This window comes from Durio zibethinus, chromosome 15 (genome assembly GCF_047325235.1).
Source record: "Durio zibethinus cultivar Kanyao isolate XHJ-2024 chromosome 15, ASM4732523v1, whole genome shotgun sequence".
In the NCBI taxonomy this organism is placed as follows: domain Eukaryota; kingdom Viridiplantae; phylum Streptophyta; class Magnoliopsida; order Malvales; family Malvaceae; genus Durio; species Durio zibethinus.
Window position 1 is genome coordinate 13,768,562 of NC_143176.1, and position 24,929 is coordinate 13,793,490.

The following is a 24,929-nucleotide window of genomic DNA, read 5'->3' on the forward strand; positions in this document are numbered from 1 at the left end:
AATATCAAATTACTATATATTTTTTAATATGAAACCAATATAAATTATATATATTTTGTACTTATAAAATTTCTTATAATTTATAATATGATTTAAAATAAATTACATATTTTTAATTATTATGGGTATTAATATCAATGTATCATATAAAATAAATTATATAATCTCTTACAATTACACATGGATATCGATTATCATGTCATTTAGAATAAAATATGTATAACAAGTCATTGATTTGCGTACATACGTTATGTTTATGTTATAAATATATTATTAATTTTTAATCATGTAATTTAGAATAAATTATAATGAGTTACAATTACACTAAAATCCAAAATAATAAGCTATTAAATAATGAGCTTTAATTATACTAAAATGATTATTTATGTTATAGTTATATTATTAATATAAAAATAATTTCATATTAAATGCGTATCCTAATTAAATATTTAAAATAATTTTTATATGATTATATTAAATATGTAATTGTTTATTATAATTAAAAGTTTAAAGTTGTCTTTATATATATATATATTAGATTAAAATAAATAATAAAAATTATTAAATGTGACAAACATGTTTTGCATGTCTTACATGTGTATTTATATGGCATTATTTAATTAAATATTTTTTTTATCTTATATGTGTCAAAATTTAGATCGACATGGCTAAACACAAAAAATATTTTTCTAAAACCCATACGGTTTTTTCATATTATTTTGAGGTAATATCATCATGTCTCATTTAAATTAGTCAATTCTAATAAAATCACATAATTTTCAATTACATAAAAATGAACTTTTATTTAAAGCATACATACTATAATATTTATATTTATTTTTACAATATTACCTTTTTTGTTTTTTATTTTTTAACAAAATTATAATGAAATCTTATTTGAATTCGATCAAATAATTTATTTAAATTTAATCTAATTTGATTTTAAAAATTAATAAATTGAACCCAAAATGATCTAAATTTGAAAGACTCAAACCCAAATAATCAAAGTATTAAACTCAAAATATCTGAACTGAAATGATTCAAAACCAAAATTGTTCAAACTTAAAATAACTCAAATCCAAAATGACTTGAATCTAAAATAACCTGAACCGAAATGAACTAACCTAAAATTGACCTCATTTTTTTAAAATCCAAAATGATATGAACTTAATTGACTGGACTCAAATCCAACTCGATTGAACCCAAACCCAACCTTCCCAATTGACAAATCTACTTTGAACCTATAGTTTTTAACCATGCATTTCATGCTAAATGTCTCATTTACTATAGTTATATGCAATTCTTTTTATGAATTTTTAATCTTTTGCTCTAAAGCAACATTCATGATAATATTTGTAAATATTATATATATATATATAAGAGTGACCCATTTACCTTAATATAAGTGTTACATTTTTTTTAATTTTGAATTAAAATGAATAAGTATAAATGTTATGAATATAATTTTAATTCAATGATAAAAAGCGTGGAAAATTTATACTAATATAAATAAATCACTACTTATATATATATATATATATATATATATATATTAGTTGAACCATTATTTAAAATTGATCACCCCATATTACTTTCATATGGGTCAATTTAATGCTTGCAAGACCTAAAGTTTGAGCTTTTATTTTATTTTTTATACAAAAGAAAGCAGCTGAAATTTTTAGTTCTTTCATGTGAAGGAACATTTTTTTTCGTTTGTTTTTAATAAGCTTTTGAAGATTGGTATTGGATCTGGATGTTGTTAAGGAAAGTCATCACCTTAAAATGTTCAATGCTTATTGATTGTGGTCCTAAAGCAATTATTTCTCACAACTAATAAAAAGGAACGATGAGGAAAATTTGCAGTCCTTGATTAATATCATGAAGAGGGAGGCACATCAATCATGTCTCTTGGGGAGACTAGGAATTGTGATCTAAACAATGATGCTTAAAGGAGAAGGTCAAGATTCTTCTCCCGAAACACGCAAAATAGTGAAATATATACTTTTTCTTTTCCTTGCTATTGCAAGTGAAAACGAGCCTATTGATATTTGTCTTTGTTCAATTTGTGAGGCTATTTCACTTCAGCTAAATGTGAAATCAAGCAAATCTAATCAAAGACCTTTTGACGTTTTGGTTTTGATGGACATTTTGGCTATGGTTTTTTTTTTTTTTTTTTTTACTGATGCTGAGTTTCTTCTTTTTTCCTGGACACTACACTTTAATTATATTGGAATTTCCCGAGTTATGATATTTCTAGTAATTTGTTTACTTTTTCCTTGTTGCCACAGTTTGCTTATTTTTTTTCAATTAATCAAAATTTCCTTGCATTTTTCTTTTAATTTCTCTTGGGTTTATGACTTTTTTATTTTTCTTTCAATTCATGTCCATAACTTTGTGTCTATCAAAGATTTCTCATGTTGAGAATGTATATACAGTCCATAAAATTATTTAGATTAAAAATATATCAAATATAAACTCTTTCACATGTTTAAACAATTAATATTTTATGCACAAGTACATCAAAGAAAAAAATCACTACACATAATATTCTACACAAGGAAAGTGGCTCAGTAAGCAATTTTTCGGGCTGAGACATCATCTCTTTTCTTCATGATAAGCAACAAAATTTTCTGAAGAGACTGGGACACGTAATGAGGAAATTGAATTGCTATGATGAAGAGGGACAATGACTACAGAGAGACATCTGCTTCAGCAACTGAAATATCAGAGGTCTAACAATAGCAGCAGCATTAAAATGATGTACCGACCATGTTTTACTTTAAAACCATGCAAGACAAATTTGTTTGTATAACTCAAACTAATGTTTTTCTCTGTAACCACCTGTTTTGATGGATACTTAAAACTTAGATTGACTGCTTTGTACAGTTTTACTAAAATTTAAAACGCGTCACCTTCATGTCTATTTTTATATCATTTTCATGTCACCTTTGTGTCATGTATTTTTTTTATATTATTTTTATATTATGTTATCGTACTATGTTTTAAATTGTCAAGTTTACTACTTTGGAGCGACTCCTTTCCTTCGAGGGCATCCTAATTCCTCAAGGATCATACAAGAAATGCAAGTCATCTTTGAGTAGAAACTAGAAACTATGATGATACCTGCTGCTCCTGCCAGTTTGTTGCTCCTTCTATCTTGTTAATTTTTCACCAAGAGGGGAAAAAATGGTAAAAGGGACAAATTTTGTGAAATTTAAAGTAGAAAACTTGCTAAAATTCCATTGAAACTTACAATTGCAAAGCTACTTGCCAAAAAATAAGTTATTTTCCTTTTGTGTTCAAAGGGCATTAAACCCAAAATTCCTAAAATTGTCCGGTCATCTTACGATACAAGATGAAAAAATCAAAATAATTGTGTACATCACTACTTCTGAGAAGAATGAAGAAGAATTCTTATATCATCTTTTCTATTCACACTAAAGAGTGAACTGACTGGGAATGTACTCTAGACTATGGTATGTTACCAACAACTGCTCCTCTTAATAACGGGGAGGATGCAATCTGGAATGGATGCTTTTCTGCAACAAATTTTCCTTCTTGAGCACAGGTAAACTTCGGGTTCTCATTTCTTTGCTAGCACCTGCTGTTGTGGAAACTTTTGGACTTAGGATACTAGTGGACCGAGGAGAAGAGTATGATTTCAAGTAGCTAGCACTTCTTGGGGACAAGTTCACTTGCTCCAAAGCACGGAATTGGAGTTCCGAGGGGAAATCCCTCACACAGCCAATTCGGGGTCCTGCTCCTGTAGTCCACTTGCATGACAACTGCTTTCCTAATTGATATGAGTTCATTCCTTCTTTAGAGTTAATCCTTTGAAGAATTGATTCTTCAGGAATGTCTTCTACCTCATTATCTACATGATTTTCATCAATCTTTTCTTTTGGAACCATTGAATCTTGTTCTGAATCCTCCAAAGGAGAATCCATCAAATTGTCATTGCAAATTTGCACAACAGCTCTATGATCACTATTTGACATCTCAAACAATTCCGTTCTTTTTGGTATTCCAAGATTAGTCACTTTTCTACTAAGGTTGACGACCCTCCTTGACTTGAGGCGTTCAACAGCTGCACCAGTTTCTTGTTCCCTTGAATCAACTACCTCTTTGATCAAGTTTTTGACACAGATCTCTTCAGCCTCTAAGTCCTCTTCAGATGAGTTGCATCTGAGATGGTTACTGCTTCTTTGTTTGCCAACCAAGCTTTCTTCGTCATCCACTGGAGTCATCTGAATGTGACAAAAGAATTGTCAACAATTCTTTTCATTTGCAAGAAAAAAAAATGATGCTCAAAGCATATAACACTTTTTTTTTAACCTTGACATCCGTAAGATCGACATTGTTCTCCCTTAGAAATGAAATGAAGTCATTAAAATTTTCTTCTGTAGGACGATAATGACCACTGTGAGGCCAAACTGCCTGTGAACAGAGTAATAGTAACTATTGTTAAGAGAGTGTCGCAGAACATAAAGTGTACTGAGCAGGAAAAAACAAAAAAGATATGAAAGATAATATGCATAGCTATACCTTAAGGACACCACTAGCAACAACTAATCTTCCAGCAGCAATAGTGGCACCTCCAGCCAAGAAGCTAGAATGTTGAAATGTACCCTTCTTCTTCATCCCAACATACAAGATCTTTGATGCGCTGAGGACAAAAATCCACTTAACATCGCTAGTTTCTTCGGTAGTATGGAGAAGCTTCCCTGTTTGCTTGTATGCAAACTTTCCATCTACCACAATAACTTCATAGGTCTTCCGTTCCATCTGTATAGTGGATAATTGTTGTTGTAATATTTTGAATATAAATCCAGAGAAAATGAGGTGAAGAAAAGAAATAAAGACCCACTGGACCGAGATATTTGATGCACTGCTGTTGAAGTTTTGATCTAGGACATTTTTCTATATTTACTTCTCTGCCTTCTCCAATATCCAGCCTGTATTTTCAAAACTAGTATGTCCATTTTCAGTTTCAATTTCTTGAACCTAGAATCAAAATTTCTTACTAATGAACCAAAACATTCAGTTAAAGAAAATTACCAATAAAAGAAGGGTTCTTGACTCTGAGAATGGAGCCATTGATTATAATAAAAGTGTAAATTGTGTCCATAACGATGCCTTGGATCAATCTGAATGACACATGAACAGGAATCAATAACAGATAATGAAGAACAATGGTAAACTAAGTTCATTTCTACTGCAATTGACTTACTGCCTCAAGCCAGTGTTGCAAAGCAAGTTTTTGAGCTTTATCATTCTTTGATAGACCTTTTCCAACCTTGGCAGCCCTAGTTCTTGCCCTTGACCAACGCGAAATAGCAGTTTCATGTTTATCTATATCAAAGAATGATATAGAACTCCTCTTCAGTTCAGCAAAATCTAAGAGCTTCCACCTACATTATAACAAATAATTGCATTAAAAAATATATATACGTACACAAAGGCAGTATAGAACATAAAATTATAATACAAACCAGCTCTGCTCAACAAGAACTGCACAATCTGCTAGCTTTCTCCTTGTCCGAAAGCTCTTGTACACTTTTTGCAATTTTATTGCCGCCTCGTGTTGTGGATTGCTGGGATCCGGAACTGGTGATTGTTTTGGAGACTCTAACAAAGAATCTGGTTTTGGAGATTCAATATGGATTGCTTTGCTCTTTAAACTGACAGCTTCAATGGGCAAATTCTCCCGTTTATCTGATGGAGGAGACTTAACTGAAGGCATTCTCTCCAAATCTATCCCTTTAAAGCTAACAGATCCCTCCAATATCATCTTTCCAGAACCTACTGATTTTAATATCGCCGGCTCTGAATCTAAACTTTTGAAACTGATAGATCTAACGGGTGTTTTGACTCCATCATCTCCAAAACTAATGGATTTCACAATGACAGATTCTAAGCCATTCTCCACATCACTGCATTTAGCAAATGGGCAGGAAAAAGAAATACCCATCTGATCTGACAACAAGGGGCACCGATTTCTGTGAAACAAACTGAACTCAGCTTGGCCTTTTTTATATGCTAAATATATAGATTATATAGCAGGATTCATGTCATAAATAAAAATGGGTAACCACTTCTGGGAAACCAGAACAGATGTTGAAGATAACCCATCAAAAAAAAGAAAAAACTTGAAAAATCTTCCACCTTATTAGAATCAAAAGCAGTTCATTTTCTCTTCTTCACATTGTCTGACGAATGACAAAAACATAATCAGAGAAGCAAAGTAGCCGTTGCAGTCATGCACTCATTATCAATGAGTTATGAGATTAAAAACAAAACAAAACAAAACAAAAAAAAAAAACAATTTCCAAAAATCTCATGCGAAAGAGAAAAAAAAGTCACATCATTCAATCAAAACAAAATAAAGAATCCGACTGGACTCTGGATCTTCCAAAACCATCAAGTAAAGCAATCCCCAGAAGCTCACTTAAGAAAATTAAAAAAAAAAAGCATATTACAATGTAATCGCAATCAAAGAACAACAAACTAATAACATCCATTTCATCAAAACCAAGAAAAACAGATAAAACAGAGACCACCATTACCTTGAATTGTATAAAACATTGCCTTGAGAATAAAGAAAAACATTACCTTGACTTGTATAATACCGGGAGGAAAAGAAAAAATAAGAAGTAAGGTGTTGGGTTAACTGGGCAAGAAGAAGATTCTTGAGATTTTTCTCCGTTTCTCTGTTTTTCTCTGAAAGAGAAACTCTTTCAAGTCTCAACGCCTACAACGAAAGTAGCATTGTTAAATTCGACCTCGGATCGTAGCCAGAGACGGTAACTCGGAAATTTAAAGACCCAAACAGTGTTTTTTTGTTTGTCTTTTCAACCACGTGGAATGGACTTCTCGCCGGAGATTTCCTTTCTTTTTCTTGCAAATCTTTTGTTTTTTTCCCTCTTTTTGTTGATTTTTTTTTGTTTTTTACATTTTCAAGCAAAAATTTTGAACTTGTTAATTCTATATTATTTATTTATAAAAAATGAAAATAATCAACCTAAAAAGTTGGAGTGAAATTAATATGAAAATAGATATAAAAGTTTTAGTTTTAAAGATGTGAATATTATTTTTTTTTTTTATATCTTTGCTTTCGAGCCAAATGTTTATCAGATTAAATAACAATTTTGGTAAAATAATCTCTAGGTTTTTTATGATTTTTGTAAAAACAAAAGAAACTTAAGAAAAAGTAGGAAGGGGAAAAATGTCAAAAAAGGGTGTTGCAAAATTGTTATTAATTAATTATAAAAAGAGGAGGTCATAGTAGAAAGTACAATGAAATTGTGCACTATATTTATTTCTAAAATATAGAAATATATTCGTGGAAATAGTTGGGGTGTAATATAGAGATCATTTTCATACGAAATCATTGTTATTTCAAAAATAAAAAAGATATTTTTGTTTTGAATTATTTTAATTGATTTGTGCAAGCATTTTTTAAATATAATATTTATTAAATTTAAATTTTTAATTTTTTTATTCTTAAATTATAATTTCTTAAAAATATTATTCATAAAAAATCACTGCTTTATTTATCGTCATCCAACTTGTAAGAAATCTTAGCTTCATTCCCAACCTTTTTTGTTTGGTTTTAAAAATGATTTAATGATTTTTTGGTTTGTGTGCATTGCGTTTGAATGAAAATAGAAACGTACTTACTAGTTAGATATGTAGATCGACCAACTTTTGCTTGGACTTTTGGACTATTTTACTATTCCTTTCATCTTAAAATATTTATCATGTATTAATTTTTATAAAATTTAAAAAAAATTAGGGTTTAATATATTTAATATTAAATTTTAAATTTTTTATAAAATTATTTTTTTTATTTTTAATGTCAAAAAAAATAAAAAAATAAAAATTTTAAATGTTTAAAAAAATGATATAATTTTGAAATATTTCATAAAAAAAAAAAAAAAACAAAACAAATGGGACAAAGAGAATGTTTATTTGTTTATCTAGTCTACAATTATCACATTTTTTTATTGATGTGGGGATTAAAATATGGCAACAAAATGGTTTGGTTACAATATAGGTGATGTATTTCCAATTAATCAAAAAAAATTTTTGATTGATGATGTATTTGCACAGGTGTAGTCTTTTTGGATGAAAATGAAAGCTCAAAGTCATTGAAACTTCCTTGCATATTGCATTCTTGGGGAATGACACCCAAGTTGACTTGTAAATGGAATCCCGAACAAATGTTTTGATGAGAGCGTACTATCTATAATCATTCAATTATAATTAATTAATTATAATATGATATCTATTAAAATTTTATATGAAGTATAAATTTATAAGTGATGAATTTTTATATTTAATTAATGTGATATTTATTTTTAATATGCTTGATTTTAAATAATGATAGATAACAAATAAATAAATTTTTAAATATTATATTAAATATTTTTAAAATTCAAATATCACATCAAACATTTTATTATAATTCAAAAACTATTTATAACATTAACTCAAACAAAACAAACAATATTTTTACGTGAAAGGAGCACCGTCGTCTTCTGATGAAAATGTGCATGAGCAAATTGTGATCCGTCAAACTTTACACATCATCACTATACTTTATTTCTAATATTTTTATATACATCTAGTCAATTTTGGATCTACAATGTAACTGAAAAAATTAACCTAAGTATATATAAAAATTGAATTCCAAAAAAATGTCCATGCCTGCATGCATGTCTCACTAAGTAACTAATTGAAAATGGAGCAGAGTTAATTTAGGCGGCAACACATATAGATTCTGCTTTACACATGCTTGAACATCTAACATCTGGAATTCAAGATTGTTACCTGGAAACAGAACATACATAAATACTATAGCCAACGTCTCTCAAAAAGGTGTCAATCACATCCTCAAAAAATGAAAAACCTCGTCTCCCAAACGCAGTTGTTATTTTGCAACAAAGTCAAACCCCAGAAAAATTAAAAAAAAAAAAAAAAACAAAAACAAAAACCAAGCAGATGTTGAAGGGTGAATAAAGGGATGCGCTTTTAGTCCATCTGTTCCACGTCTACTTCGAGGAATAATTACAATGTTTAGAAATTGAATTAAATAAAGGTAGAAAACCAAGAGGAAAAGCATACAGACAAAATGCAACTATCATTTGGGATCTCCATTCCGTGCAAATCAAAGCGAAGACGAGGGTAATTTGCACTGTATGAAAGGTTAATGTCCACGTGTCCGCATACAATTCAACCACGTTGTGTTGTCCGGAGTGAGAGATACAGATGTACCAAACCTTTTTTTTATTATTATTTTAGAAAACTAATGCCAAACGATTAGGTAATTTGGGTCTGAGCATTTAGCTTGACGCCTACCTATTAACGCGTTTGGAGGAGAAGGGAAGGGAAGGGAAGGGATTCAAATATTACTATTACCTAATATTCTATTGTTTGGTGAACACATTTTAATAGATAATTCTGTCACAAGGATATATCAGAAAAAAAATATTTAAATCTCAACGTTGGAGTTCATAATAATAGTTAAACATTTGACTTGTTCTTCTGTCAAAGAATTTAGGTGGACAGGTATACAATGAATGGAAACTTCTTTTCTTTTTTTTTTTCACAGAAATGAGACGAGATGAAAACTGATAGAAATCGAAATTTCATTTTACATGTTTTTTATAAGTTTTTTGAATGGTTAAACAAAAAATTAAAGATAATAAATAAAAACATTTGATTCAATTGTTGGGGCATGAATTATATTTAAAGACAAGTTTGAAGTATGGATAACTTTAACCGACACTTCAAGTCAAGTGGGTCAAATGAATTAAATTATTAGTATCCATCTAAAAGAATAAAACAAAAGAACGACGTATTAACATTTAATTTATGACCACCAAGGTTACAGCTGGAGAGCACGCCATAAAGCCAATTGAATAATGACGACTGTAGTAGAATACTAATAAATCATACTAGTTATTAGTACCTACTTTTAGGAATATAAATTTTTATACTCTTGTACATTACAAATGTTTTTTTTTTAAATAATAATTATATATCAAACATAATATAGTTATTTATATTGCCTAACATTTACAATAAAATAAATTTTTTCTTATAAATGGAATACATCTTATTATTAGATAAATTTATCTAATAAATTTTTAATAAAATAAAATTTTATTTATAAATTAGATAAATTTTATTAATATCTATTAATATAAATATTTAAAATAACAATATAAAATGTAATAAGTAAAAAATATATGTTTTTTTATCAGTTCAAATGTTTTTCAACATCAAATTTATATATATATAAATTATCCTAATTATTGTTATTGTAAATTTATTAGTTTTACATGTAATTTCAGTCTAAGAAAAAGTTAAATATTATAAATTCCAGCCACTGTGCAGCACAAAAGGCCACAACAGCTGAGAAGAAAATTTTAGTCCTACCTCAACTTTCTAGTTCTAGTAAATTAAAAAAAAATAATGAGTATCCTAACATAATTATTTAAAATTATTAATAAAAGTATTAATATTTTCTTTTAATGAATTAAAAATCTACATATTAATTACCAACCATTTTATTTAATAAAAAATATTTTATACATATAATGTTAAATAATCTTAAAAGATTGACGTCGCGGTTTGCATAGATAGATGTTGCCGCAGCAGCAGCAGCACCGACGAGAATGCATGCTGGCTGTCATCTTCAATGACGATGCGCGTTGTCTTGAATGGTGGTACTACTGTAAGCCACCGCCCAAACGCTAAAAAGAAAAAAAGTCTGCGTCTGATTATGTTGACGTTTGCTGGATTTTTATTCTTCTCCTTTTGTTTTTGGGTTGGGGCTGAACTACAAAACAAATCAACAAGCAAGACAATTTAGTATTTGCACCAATAAGAAGAATATTTATTAAAAAAAATAAATGTTATGAATGGTCTTAAATTATGTTAAAACATTTAATGCGATAATTAAATTTTAAAATTTTTAATATAATATTTGAATTATAAATTTATTAATTAATATGTATTTATTTTAATGTAATTAATTTTAAATGATGATATTTGAAGTACAAATAATTATTCAAATATCACATTAATTAATAGATTTATAGTTAATTGGATAATATTTAATATTATAAAATTTTAAAATTCGATCTAAATTCGAATCAATTTTTCATAGGATCTGATTCAAATCAAAATTTATCAATTCAATTCATCGATTTTTAAAATTTATATTTTATATAATTTTAATATAGTTGTTTAATATATTTAAATAGTTTTAGATATAAAATAGTTATTTTTATTTTATAAAAATTTAAAATATATATAAACTAATAAAAATATATAATTTAATTTGATTTAATTTTTTATTTTTTAATTTAAAATTCAATCTGAACCTAATATATATATTTAATAGTTGAATTTAATTCAAATCGAATGAGAAAAAAAACAATCTAAATTGAATCAAATGTTACAATTTTAAATTAATTTTTAATTTTTTAAAATTTTTTTATCCTTATTTATAATTTATATATCATATGAAAAATTTTTAAAATTTAAATAGCATATTAAAAATTTTATTTCACTATAATTTAGATAACATTGATATTATTAATTTTTTTAAAATAAATAAAAAGGAAATGAAAGTGAAAGTGAAAATTAATGTTTTGACCTACCTACTGGAAAAAGGAGTGAACACAGCAAGGGAGTGGTAGTTTAATATCCAGCTCTGATCGGTATGAACCCGTATACTAAAATGAAATTCATAAATTTATAAATTTATTAATAGCAATTATTAAGTCCGAGCAATGGACGACTTAAACCCAATTTAACTTTATTAACGGAAATTTTTAAATTTACATCCTAGGTTTGATTATTTCTTCCGATTTGATACTACAAAAGGATGTCATAAGCCTCAAGACACACGTAGTATTATTTAGATTTGATCATTTATATATTTATATTTATATTATTTTATATTTAATATCTATAAAATATAAAAATCATTATATTATAATTTATATGTGCACATTAAATATTATTTTTATTTTTATTAAATTTATATAATTTTTATTAAAATTTTAAAATATTACATTTATATATTTTTTTTATATATGTTTATAATATATTAATTTAAAATTATCAAATTGACAGGTATCGAACTTAACCACAATAAAAAATGAAATGACCCACAGGCCACATCACCTTTAACGTGGCCGTCATTTGTTTGCTTACGAAGATGGGAGGAATAGTATAGTTGAAAAGTGCTCTGAAAATGCAAAAGCGAAGAGATAAGTGTCCTTTGACCATTAGTGTGTGCAGGCACATTGACAATTAACAACCCACATTTTGCCTTTTGCATCGTAGCTTCCTCTTTTGTTTTATACCTCAAATTTCAACAACACACAAAATTTTTTAAGTCTTCTTTACAAAGGGATAAGTCGGTCTATCTTTCAACTTAGCCCGTTATGTAGATTGACGTCAAATCTTTAGAAAAAATAAATGTGCAACTCTTTGAAAATTTCTCAGGCTTTTTTCTTTTCTCATAAATAAATATATCAACAAATAATAAATACATATTATATATATATAGGATTGTATAAAAATACTTCATTTCAAATTGCGTATCCTCTTTAACTCTTACAAAATTAAAAGAAAAATTTTCACTATTATATTTAGTATTAAATTTTTTATAAAATTAATGTTCATAATTTTTAATATTAAAAAGTTAAAAAATATAAAAATAATTTTAAAATATAAAAAAGAAAAATTTTAAGTGTTGAAAAAATAAAATAAGATATTATTTTAAGACATCCAAAAAAAAAAAAAAGGATGAATAAAAAATGAGAGGGAGTGAGAGATAACTTTTTGAGTTTATTAATCCGACAATGATAATGTCATATGCACCCTAAGTCCTAACATATCTATATAATATATTAAAAATAGTCTTCATAGAAATGACAATAATACTCCTTTAATTATTTAATTGTTAGTTTATACGTGTTTAAATTTATAGTAACATCCTTTCTTTCATATTTTAAAATGATAATTATACCCCTTTAATTATTAGTTTATACGTGTCTAGATTTATTGTAACGCTTCTTCTTTTATAATCAATCCAAATTACTAATAATGCTCTTTTTATCATAATTATTGAAATATCTTTTTTATTATAATTATGAAACTATTTTTTTATTATAATTAATCAAAATTATTAAAATGCCCTTCCTACCATACTTGCAAAAATATGTTCTTGTCATAATTAATAAATTACTATAATATCTCTACTAAATTACGTTTTAAATTTTAATATGGTATAAAAGTAATTATATATTAAATTACTGCAATATATTTACAATTATTTCATTGACATGTGGCGTTTTATAAAAATTACTATAATATCATTATTAAATATTTACATATTAAACTAAGTTCATAAAACTTAACTACATATTAAAATATTATAATCAAATAAAAAATATAATGTGATAAATATAAATATAAAAGACATAATAAAAAATTAAATTATTTTTATTTTGTTTTAAATATTTTTACAAAAATTATAAAACTACAATAAATTGAAAATTATGCACTCGATCAAATGATTAATAAAAATGCAATGCGTAAAATATAATATAGAAAATTAAAAAAAAAAACTATAATTGCAATATATGAAATATTATATATATTAATTTTAATATTTTTATTTTTTTAAATAATTCAAAATATATTCAAAATAATAAAAAATTGATAAATAATAATAAATATTGTTTACAGAAAAATAGTTCACCTCAATTTAGCAAGGTGGCTATTTCTAGTATAATTAAGAGTAATAGATAAAACGAATAAATTAATTGGCCTTGGAAATATTTCAATGTTCCAAATTTTATTTTAAAAATGATTCCATCTATTATTAATAGAATTTTTAAAATTCACAAATGGGTTAAAAAATGACATATATCTCTTATGATATAATTTTTTAAAAAAGTAATTAAAAATAAAAATAAGATGTGTGTCAATCACTTTAAATTATTTTTAAAATTAAAAATTTATATTAATAGTGTATCAAATACTAATTATATTTGTTTAATGATAGCTATCTCATTTTAAACTTGAAACATTTAAATGTTTGAATTTATTGATTGTTACCAAATATTTCAATGATGAATATATGGCTTAAAACATCAAGAATATCAAGAATATGATAATGCTTTATATATTTGCATCACACCATAACATAAAGGGCATTCAGTTGAAAAATGGTTGAGTTAAAATATGTAAAATTAATTGTCAAGCACATGCACTCTACATGTTCTCAATTTTTTTTTTCTTCTAAGCTGTTACAAATGAAAAGTATTTCTGTTTTAATTTAGAAGGGTGGAGCAAAAATATGCTCACTATGTTGCATTTTTTTGTCCATATTTTTTTTGGAATTTCAAATTAATTATGTCATTTTTTAACATTAAAACTTTCATATTTTTTTATATTTTAAAATTATTTTTCATAATTTTTTATTTTTTGACATTAAAAATCATGAAAAATCATTTTTATAAAAAAGTTTAAAATTTTAACATTAAATATATTTAAAGCAAGATATTTTTTCAATTTCATGAAAAAAAAACTGGCAATTTTAAAGGGAGAGTAAAGTCTATGGCTTCATCCTTAGCAACATCCGTTATGGAGCATTTGATTCGAGCAAATTTATGTTGTTAGGTATTTAATTCTAACATTTAATTTAGAATAATATGATTTCAAAAAAAATTGATAAATTTCTAATAGTATCCAAAGTCTTAGAATAAAAAACTCACCTCTTCTTATGATATTCTAAGATTTCATGAGAAAAATAACATTATTTTTAAATTTAACCTAACTAAAAAATTGTAAAATAGTCGTTACTATTTTGAAAAATATGTTTGAAAGTGAAAATAAGTCAGTTATAAGTTTCTGCTTGTAAAAAATTTAGTTTTATATATGACGTTTGACATAAAAAATACTTTTAATAATCCCTTATAAAAAATTAAATGAGATTATTTGAAGTATTCTTAGCAAAAAATGTCTTGAATAATTTTTAAAAATTTTTATAAAAAGATTATTCAAGGTATTTTTTATTAGAAAATCTTTGAATAATCCTTTTTTAAAAAATTTAAAGGGTTTATTAAAGGTGTTTATAAGGTGGTTATTAATTCTTAATTTTTAGAGTTTAAAATTTAGGGTTTAAAAAATTATTCAAGATATTTTTTGGATGAAAATATCTTTAATAATCTTTAAAAAAATTTTGGAGGATATTATTTATGACATTTTTTGTTAGAAACAAATGAATCTGAACATAAAATATCCTGAAAAAAAAAATCTCTAAGTATCATATTTTTTTAGAATTACATTATTATTCGAAATCTAAAATTCTAAAAACCAAAGGCCCCTTAGAATTTATGGTTCAAAAGTGGGTGAGAATCTGGGCTATAAAAATGAAGCATTAGTAGATGGTGTCGGTTTGATAACGTTGGTCTATAAATGGCATTGATTGCGATGCATTCCCTAAAAAATCATCAAAATATATAAAACAGGCTCCATTACTGAAAGGTGTTGTGAAGAATTGAAGCAAGTTTGTTGGTAGTCTGTGTATGCACATCCATTCAGCCTGTCAAGCAACATCTTTTGATTGGCCAATTGTCAAAACTCCACCACCCCAACTCAAAAGTATACCAATTTATTTCTTCATAAACAGAAGTATCATGCATCAAATATCCTTAAAAATCTTTAAATTAAGTATTATGAAAGGAAATTGTTTTTTATTAGTTTGATGATTTTTTTCTTGAAAATTAGTTTGATGGCTTTTTACTCTTATGCTTTAAATGAAATTTTTTATTTTATTCAATAAAATATCCCTTTCATTAGCGAATCAAAAAGTATTTTTGTAGTGAACATATATTCTATTGCTTCTAATTACCATAGTCTTTCTTTCATTTGTAGAAGTAGAGATTCTCTTGTTAAAACTTACAATTTTATATCCATATATATAAAAAATTATTAAATAATCAAACTAATCAAATCAAAACATAATTAGATAAATTTAATATAAAATTAAGTCAAATTCATATATATTTAGATTTAAGCTTAAATTTTTAACATTCTAAAATTTTATCCTTATTGCTAAGGGAAAATTTTATTGGCCGAATTTGGAATTTTTGACATCTCAAAAGTAAGCTTATGGAATTGGACTATTGTGGCGTTAAGTAAGGAGAGAACTTCGTCAGAAATTCCCTTGCCATGCACTTGTTTGAATTATTACGCAATTTATTTTAAAAACACTAAACGTCGTGGAAGTGGTCATTCAAAATTATGCTCCAATGTCCTGTTAGTTGCCTTTTTCCTAAATTTCCTTCATTTTTTTTTTTTAACACAAGGTCAGAGCAAACTATAAATTTCAAAGAAGATTCACATTAAATTTATAATATTATTATAAAAAAAATAATTAGCAAAAATTGAATTTAAAATTTACAAATAATATAATATATTTGATTCTCATCGACTCCAATCAATTCCTTCCGACATCTGACAAACTGATAATACTGGATAGAAAATTTCCACACTTAGAACGGGTCCCCCCAAACTCATTGGTTTGAACTTTGGACTTGACTTTACAAATATTAAATGGATTTGACCAAACCCCAAGAAATTGAACTGGAAAAGACACCGACGCATATTGTTGATCAAGTATGAAAATATGATCATACAGCGCCAATGGTGTATACCATATGTTAAAGCACTAAAACAATGGGTTTAGCATTTAATTAGAAATAGAAAAAAAAATCCAATTGTTTTTCTTTCTTTTTTTTTTTTTTTAATTTTTTAGAAGTACAGTTGTTGTGCCGGAATTAGTATTGCAAAAGTAATGACAAGTTGACGTCTGTGTTCAGTGTTGTGTCCTCCTCGACATCTCATTGCCATTTACATTCAATGTTAAATTAATAACAAAATTAGGGCAGAGAGAGAGAGCATACGGTGGTACGGAAATTTATTTTTTTGTAATAATAATTTATGTATGCACATGGAAATTACACTCACCTTCATCACAAATTCCAACATTTTCCAGCATTCATTAGCTGGCTTTGCTGTCCATACATTTTCTTTTTCTTGTTTGTTTTTTCTAAAAAAAAATACTTTATAAATCGCATTCCCAGGCTCAAAAGTCCTGGAAATTCTGGTTAGTTGTTAGTAAGTTTTGTTATGGAGCATGGACCAATCCACACTCCAAAGTCCAAACAAACGTGTTTGAAATTTAAGCCCAATTCATACAGTTCAGAAGAGATGCAAGTTTCATTGTTGCTGAATTTTTACTACCTACTACAAAAATCCATCCAAATTTTCAATCACAGTACACTTCCCTTTCCTAGTCACACAAAGGAAAACTGACGACTTATTCCATGAAATTCCAAAATTTTTTTTCTTATATCTTAATTCTAAACAATATTTCATATTTCATTAAATTGACAATACATACATTTATATTGCATTAAATTCATGTCGACATACCAAACACATTTTTTTTTATCAAACCGCTATGCAGTTTTTATTATAATTTAAACTGTACTGCTTTTTTTTTTTTTTTTTTTTTTGCATCATATGATCGTTTTCATGTCATCAACATGTAATGTTTAAAATTACATGATCTACATTGAGCATAAACAATAGTAGTACATTGCACATGCAGTTCTTCCATGTGGTTGAATAAGCAAATCCAGCGAGCATTTCAAGAGGAAAACTCACTACATAGATCCCGATCACGAAAATATGTTGGGGTTGATAACAAAATGAAACCAAAAATAAAAAAGAGGCAAATATTAAAACAGATCAGTTAACCCTGATAAATTCTGAAGCTGTGAACCATCTTCAAAAGCATATCAGAAAAGCTGATGGATGGTATGGAAATCCTCGGCCAAATCACATAACTATAAAAGCCATGTATGGAACTTGAATTCACATTGACTCATCAGAGTCATCAGAGTCAGTTCCATCAGGTTCCCCAGCATTGCCTCCTGTACCTGGAGCTTCAGCCTTTGTTGCAGGTGCAGGTGGAGCTTTCTTATTAGAATTGCGAGCATTGTCATCACCAGCTTCACCTTGCCCATTGACTTCAGCATGTAAACCAAGATTAAGGTATAACAACAACCATTTCAGGAGGACAAACATACAATCAAGTACTCAGTTAAAAAAAAAAAAAAAAAAGAATCCTCCTTCAATCTCTCCACTACTATCCAAAGGCCATCACACATCAAGGAAGTGATGTATGGTTCCATCACATGAATTATGGAAACTTTTCAATAAAGTGATTTAGTTTTCAGTACTGACTGAACCAAATAATATGATTTTGATTTTCAGCCATGGAATCTTATTCCATCTGTGGCTACTTCAGGACTAGAAAAAATGCAGCAGTTGCACAAAGACAAAGAAACAATACTGAAATTAGTTGCATCAAGGATATCGAGGTTTTCAACTGTTCCTCCAGACATGATGTTCACCAAATCTTTTTCAACACGTTGTACAAACTCTGGCTGCAAAATAACATAACTGGAATTAGTAAAACTACTAAATAAGAAGGAAAGAAACAGCCACACCTGCATTAACACTCAGTGACTCCCACTCCCATACACAAGATAGAAGTGCTGAAAGCATGGTCACTTCTTAGCAAAAGTATATTGGCTAAATATAAGAGACTTTGATGTAGCTCCTTTTACATTTGATCACTCCCCCTTTAAAGAATAAAACGAATTATGAATCATTGTGATTACAGGGCATATATTATGAAGTTATGTCTATAAATTAGAATTTCCACACAGTCAGAGAAAATTTTCTTTTTCTAAAGTGAGTATGCATAAACAAAAAGATTTTTGAGAAGAACCAAGTTTATTGATACATTTAGATCTGGCTCCCTCCTAAATCTTCGTTTCCGTGCATCCCTCATTGGAGGGGTGAGACCATGTCTGTACTCCACTACGTCTGGAGATGCATCTCCTGACTCTCTGACCAAAATCATCTGTAACAACAACAGTTAATATGACCTTACTAGAAGTGAAGCAACCATGCATAACAATATCAAAGTAAAAAATAATAGCAAGTACCATACTTGGCCGACATCAGCTGTTTTAACTAAGGCACTATCATCGTAAGTTTTGTATGACTCAACAACACAAGGAAGATCAAAGAGAGATGCAGGGAAACGATCATTGCCAATGACAAATGTACCAGTCCTCCCATCCTCTGCAAAGTAAGGAGAAGCTTAACATTCACAAATATCTCGAGACAACGGACAAATAATATTGATGATGTGAATAATAGATGCACAATCTTAACTTCAGTTTTGGTAATCACTAATCACTTTATCTTGGAAAACATGCAGAGCTAATATTGTATTTAATAATTATTTGCTGCTGCACAATAACTCTTCCTATCATTCAAGAAAGTGTCACTCTGGTCAGACTAATGGACTTCTAAAGCACAAAACCATAAAAAGCAAATCACCATTCAAAGAATAAAATTATTCATCCATGTAGGCTCACACATTTTTTTATAAGACAGATTTGTTTTAAAGGTAATAACTCCCATGTACTACTCTCTATATGCAAATCTACATAAGTACACTATGGGAGCCGGCTGGAGAGGCTATTACACTCAATAAAACTCATATCTATTGCCTTCTTAAAGTAATAAATACTTGCCAACAAAATTGTTTCTTTCTTTCTTTGTTTCAAATGTTTATCTTGCTCAGCAATGTTTCATCTCCAAATGACATGTCAATATCATAAAAGAAGGTCAATAACTCTCCTTGATTGCATTAGTAGGCAATGACAACTGAATGTATCCAAATAAAGGTGTCGCAAAAGATAAATTCACTAAGATGAAACATTCTTGTCCAGCATTTAGGTTCAGTCCCATCTGTCTAATAATACAATGAGCTAGAAGCTAGATAATCTCCAATCAAGTTTATAAGTCAAATGACATTATTGGAGCCTTTGAGAGAACATATAATGGAAAAACATATGGCAGAAGAAGCCAAACTGTGAAGTGGATTATATTTCTATTTCTCCAGGGAAAAGTAATACAGTTGCTTTGCAATCCATACTCTTCGGGCCACAAAGAGACACCTTCCTAGAAAAGACTAAACCCTAAACCCTAGCCCTAGCCCTAACCCTAAACTATAAACATTATCAATTGTTTTTCTATTTCTCCAGGGAAAAGTAATAAAGTTGCATGACAGTCCATACTCTTTAGGTTACAAAGATATACTTTACTAGAAAAAGACTGTAAAAAAGACAGTTGGGTCTTCTATGGCTTGGCCAATATATAAATCAACAAGAAAGACAAAATAAAGATTATGGTACAGCGTACGTACAAGTGATCTAACCACACAAATGTTTAGCTAAATTAAATTAAAGGAACCAAGAGCTTCTTAGCAGCAAGTTTAATAGAAGCTGAGAGTTTAGAAAGAACACCAAGTGTTAACACGTAGACAAAAGCAACAGTTGATGAGGCATTTGTATGGTCAAGTAAAATTTCTCACCAGAAAATACCAAATCCAGTGATTTGTCCTCAGACAATGAAGCATTTTCACTTAAAAGCCGATCTATGCGCTCAGCAACAGACGGTGGAACTCTAAGTATGAATTGCTCATCCATGCCTGCTAAATGAAATGAAAGGTAGGATGGAACAAAGATTAGCTTATTCCAAGTCAACCATCAATCTTGAAACTGATACAAAGCTCAAATCACAAAGCTCTGTAATTTGTATACCATGCAATCATAACAATTAAGATCAATATAGTTTCAGAAGTTCATTTTTGTCACCAAATTTAAAATTAATACTGTTAAGCACACCATGATAACTAGCATAGCTAAGCACATCATAAATATCATTTACTAATATATGAACAAGAAGTTCTCTTTACTTATAGCTGAATAGAAATTATACTTATTTTAAAATCAGAATTCACTAATATTAAAATCTGAATTGACTATCATATAGGGTACAAATGAAATTTAAAGCCACATAGAAGAAAGGCTCTAAGCACTGTATTTAATCATAAAAAGGGCTTGAATCAGCGTAAACACCAAAAGGTCAAATACAGTCATTGTACTCAATCGAAATTTGATATTTAGTCCATGTATTGTAATTTATACAAATGTAGTCATACTATTTTGATTTGATAATCTTAGTCTAATCACTAACACTGTTAAAATTTTCTATTAAAAATGCAAACATGGCCGTTGACTTTGGTTATGTGGCAATTTGATTGGTTTATAATGTAAATGACAATGACATGGATTAAATGAAATGCCACATGGCCATTTCTATTAATCCACATCAGTTTTTTTTTTTTTAATTTATTTAAAAAATTAATTTCAAAACAAAAAAAGAAAAAAAAAACAACTTAAAAAAGAAAAGGATTGCAACTTTAAAGATTCCAAGTCTTGGTTCAAACTTTGCACATTAACTGTAGAAACTATCGTTCAATTACAGCTGAAAATTTTCTAAAGAAGTCATCCCATTTGAAGATAAGCACTTTTCATCTTTTGAAGGAAAATCCCTTTCTCTAGTCTTGGGAAATTGAGCGACCCATCCATATAAGCATAAGAATTTTTTTCATGCAAATCATTCTTCACTGACAAGTCATTTCCAGACGTATATTCTAAAGATACCATATCATAGTAGTTGACTTGTAAAACAGTATTCTTGCCTTTCTTCACCTGAACCGTAAAACAATAAAACAAAATGCAATCAAAGTTGCAGGACCTGAACATTAGACCCAAAGCAAGTCTACCACCACCTACGAGAACCACCATATACCCAAAATACCATCACCACCTACCCAAAGACTCCACAGAAAACCACCATCCAAAAATCCCCATCTTACCCAAAAAATTACGAAAAAAATCACAAACCAAAAAAATCCAGCATCATCCCTTAAGGGAAGCAACACAAAACATTAAAAAAATCCAACAAAAAAAAAAGGAAAGAGAAAGGAGTCAAAAACATAGGACCTGGTGGTTTCAGGTTCAAGGTATTTCAGAGGGATTTGGGGCAACAAATTTAGTGAGGAAGGAGGCCAGATTATGAGGAAGAACATACTAAGAAACAAAGGTGATTGGAGTGGTGAAAGGGGTTCATATGTTTTTAGGAAAAAGTAACCAAAGAAAAGGAAAGAGGCAGCCAAAAGGAGTTTGGAGATAAATTTTGGGAGATATCCAGCACCAGAGGACGATGGGCGGCACAGTGGCTGGTCACTGGTTTCTAGAAAATAGGGTGGCTGCCAGTTGTTCATGTTAGAGAGAGGAGAAAGTGTTTTATATTTAGAGAGATATGGAAAAGCTAGAGAGAGAAGGAAGGAGAAAATTTCATTAAATCCATGTCATCATCAGTTACATACTAAATCAATCAAAATGCCACAATTCAAAGTCAATAGTCACGTCATCAAATTAATGGCCACTTTAGCATTTTTAATAGCAAAAATTTAATAGAGCTAGTGATTGGACTAAGATTATTAAATTAAAATATTACCAGGATTACATTTGTATGAATTACATTATAGGGACTAAATTTCAAATTTCAATAGAGTATAATGACTGTTAGCATAATTTGACCAAACTAAACCTTGAGTTAGAACAATTTAGCACTGATAATCATGTACATTTAAAGTAATTAAAAGATAATGTAATAAAAGAAACCTAATTAACCTAAAGCTTTTATTGAACATTTTAATAGCACAGCAGAGCAAGACCCAATTATTTGACATGAAATTCTAAAACACGATTGGTCCTTGTAGGTATTACCCTAGAAGAAAAGACAAATCTTTTAATATACAACACAGAAATTAGGCAAACCCTTTAGTAACCTAAGCATTTATCAAGCTTGTAAAATGCAACCCATAAGGAACTTGGGATTGTCATTAAAGGAATGTTAATTAACTGTGAATTCAATTACTATAGGATTTGAGGATTTGTGCAATAAGATTGCAAGAACTTCTTTAATTTGCATTGATATATAAGCAGTCTTACTAAAAGTCTAGTAACCAAGATTCACAATACAGAATCTTCAACAAGAGCTGGGGAAAGTTTCATGCAGAAGGAATACTGACGATTAGTTATAATTTTCTGATAAAGTAAAGTCAAATGTGAAGATACTAAAAGTTATGATGCAAATATATGATACATTGTTACTCTTTATGGTTCTTTCTTTCCAGAAAATAAGTTATGAAAAAAATTTTCTTCACTAGCTTCTTGACAATAGGTTCCTTCTGAATGATGCCTGAACTTTTTGCCTTTTTATTTGTTGGGGAACTTCAAAACCAAGATCATTTGGAAAGTTCTATAAAATAAATAATGGATTTTCAAAAACTTGTAAAATTAAAGCCATATTCCTTCTCTTTCCAAAAGACAATTCTACCAATCCCTAAATGATTGATCAAAAGTTTTACATGTCTATTTCAATCCTTTGCCAACAAAGAAGGTCATCCATTTTAGTATCATCTTTAGATCAAGGAACAATAACTGCTCCAACTCTCAAGTAACTCCTATGTCCTAACACCAATTTTTTTTTTAACCATGAAGCAAAGTTTTATATCTTGTGCTTGTCTATCGCATAAGCCTCTCTAGACCTTTTACATAGACATCGAACAGAACCTAAAACAACCAAACTAGAATAATTCACTGGTCAACTGAAATGCAAAATAAGCATTCCATTGTTTGTTACTCAGCAACTTAAGCCTCTCTAAGGGCATCTATGAATTAATTATGAGATTACAAATCTAAAGCCACCGAAAAGAAAAGCTTTCCGCTCATCTTTCCACAAATATCTCCATAAACAATATTAGGCATTTTCAATAATGAAAGAAGCAGCATTGCAGTCTTCAAGCCGATTTGGTAACAAAAATAGGCCAATTGACTAATTGATAGAGGCAACAGCTCAAGAAAAAATATGAAAATACACTTAAATATTAAATTATGAACAGTTTACACAAACAATGAGAATATAAAGAAGCACTTGACTATTAACTTATAAACATCAGAAATCAGAAGTACCCAATCAATCAGAGAAAAGTGAAGCCAATCCGATTGGAGAATTGTATCCGCAATTCTCACCACCTGTTCGATGAAAAACACCCAGCAGAGACAAGTTTTAACTTATTTCTAATTAATCTTATAAAAAAAAAAAAAAAAAAAAGAAAGCCTCCAAATAGTTGAAAAACAAGTAAGCAAAAAGGTGTCCAAAAATCTAAATTTAAAGGATATAGTCTTGAATTGAAGAGAGAGACGGAAAATAAAAAAAAAAAAATGAAGAAAGAGGAGCGTGAGAGAGGGAAGGAAGGAGGAGAAGATTTTCGAAGAACCCTACTCTTCTTCTTTTACTTTTGTTTCCCGATTTTTTTTTCTTAAAGTAATAATTTTGTTATATTAATCTAATCTAATTATATTCTGATATTATATTCTCATTTGTTCATAGTAAGATCATAATTTATAAATTTTATTATAATATCATAAAATATTATGATATTTTATGAAAAATCATAAAAATTATAAAAATTAAAAAGCAATGAAAAATAAAAGAATAGGTAAACAGGTCAACTGAAAAATATAAAAATAATTTTATTTATTTTATTTTTCTAACAAATAAAAATTATAAATTACATATTTTATACTTATTTTCATCTATAAATAATAACATTCAAATTAAAATTCAACAATAGTTATGTCACATATTATTTTAATAAATAAATTTTTTATTTTTTAATTATTAATAAATAACAATGCTACAAAAGTAATTAATATAAATTTTAGTATTCATCTTACTAATTTTTTATTTTTAATTTTAAAATATAAATTATTTTATGTTATTTTTTTAATTTTAAAATTATTTTTTAATTATTTCTGTTATGTATTTTA

General features: G+C 28.1%; 2 protein-coding genes across 5 annotated transcripts; both read right to left on the reverse strand.

Annotated features, from left to right (window-relative positions):
• Positions 1 to 3,267: 3,267 nt before the first annotated feature.
• Positions 3,268 to 6,790, reverse strand: LOC111301806 (IQ domain-containing protein IQM2-like). Its single transcript, XM_089744610.1, has 8 exons — positions 6,613 to 6,790; positions 5,493 to 5,999; positions 5,231 to 5,411; positions 5,059 to 5,147; positions 4,868 to 4,955; positions 4,546 to 4,785; positions 4,336 to 4,437; positions 3,268 to 4,247 (listed from the first exon to the last, which is right to left on the reverse strand). Exons 2-8 carry the CDS (start codon positions 5,969 to 5,971, stop codon positions 3,501 to 3,503), a joined length of 1,926 nt encoding a protein of 641 aa, XP_089600736.1. The 5' UTR covers positions 5,972 to 5,999; positions 6,613 to 6,790; the 3' UTR covers positions 3,268 to 3,500.
• Positions 6,791 to 17,645: 10,855 nt separating this feature from the next.
• TAF7 (TBP-associated factor 7) lies at positions 17,646 to 24,461 on the reverse strand. Of its 4 annotated transcripts, none has more exons than XM_089744613.1 (7): positions 24,382 to 24,461; positions 24,069 to 24,131; positions 20,555 to 20,671; positions 19,121 to 19,254; positions 18,911 to 19,030; positions 18,477 to 18,548; positions 17,646 to 18,135 (listed from the first exon to the last, which is right to left on the reverse strand). In XM_089744613.1, the coding sequence occupies exons 3-7, from the start codon at positions 20,667 to 20,669 to the stop codon at positions 17,974 to 17,976; spliced, it is 603 nt and encodes a 200-aa protein (XP_089600739.1). In that variant the 5' UTR covers positions 20,670 to 20,671; positions 24,069 to 24,131; positions 24,382 to 24,461; the 3' UTR covers positions 17,646 to 17,973. The 4 variants fall into 4 exon arrangements, with proteins under 4 accessions (XP_089600739.1, XP_089600740.1, XP_089600738.1 ...); XM_089744614.1 differs by having other exon boundaries at positions 20,555 to 20,674; positions 24,382 to 24,446; XM_089744612.1 differs by lacking the exon at positions 24,382 to 24,461 and having other exon boundaries at positions 24,069 to 24,375.
• Positions 24,462 to 24,929: the final 468 nt, after the last annotated feature.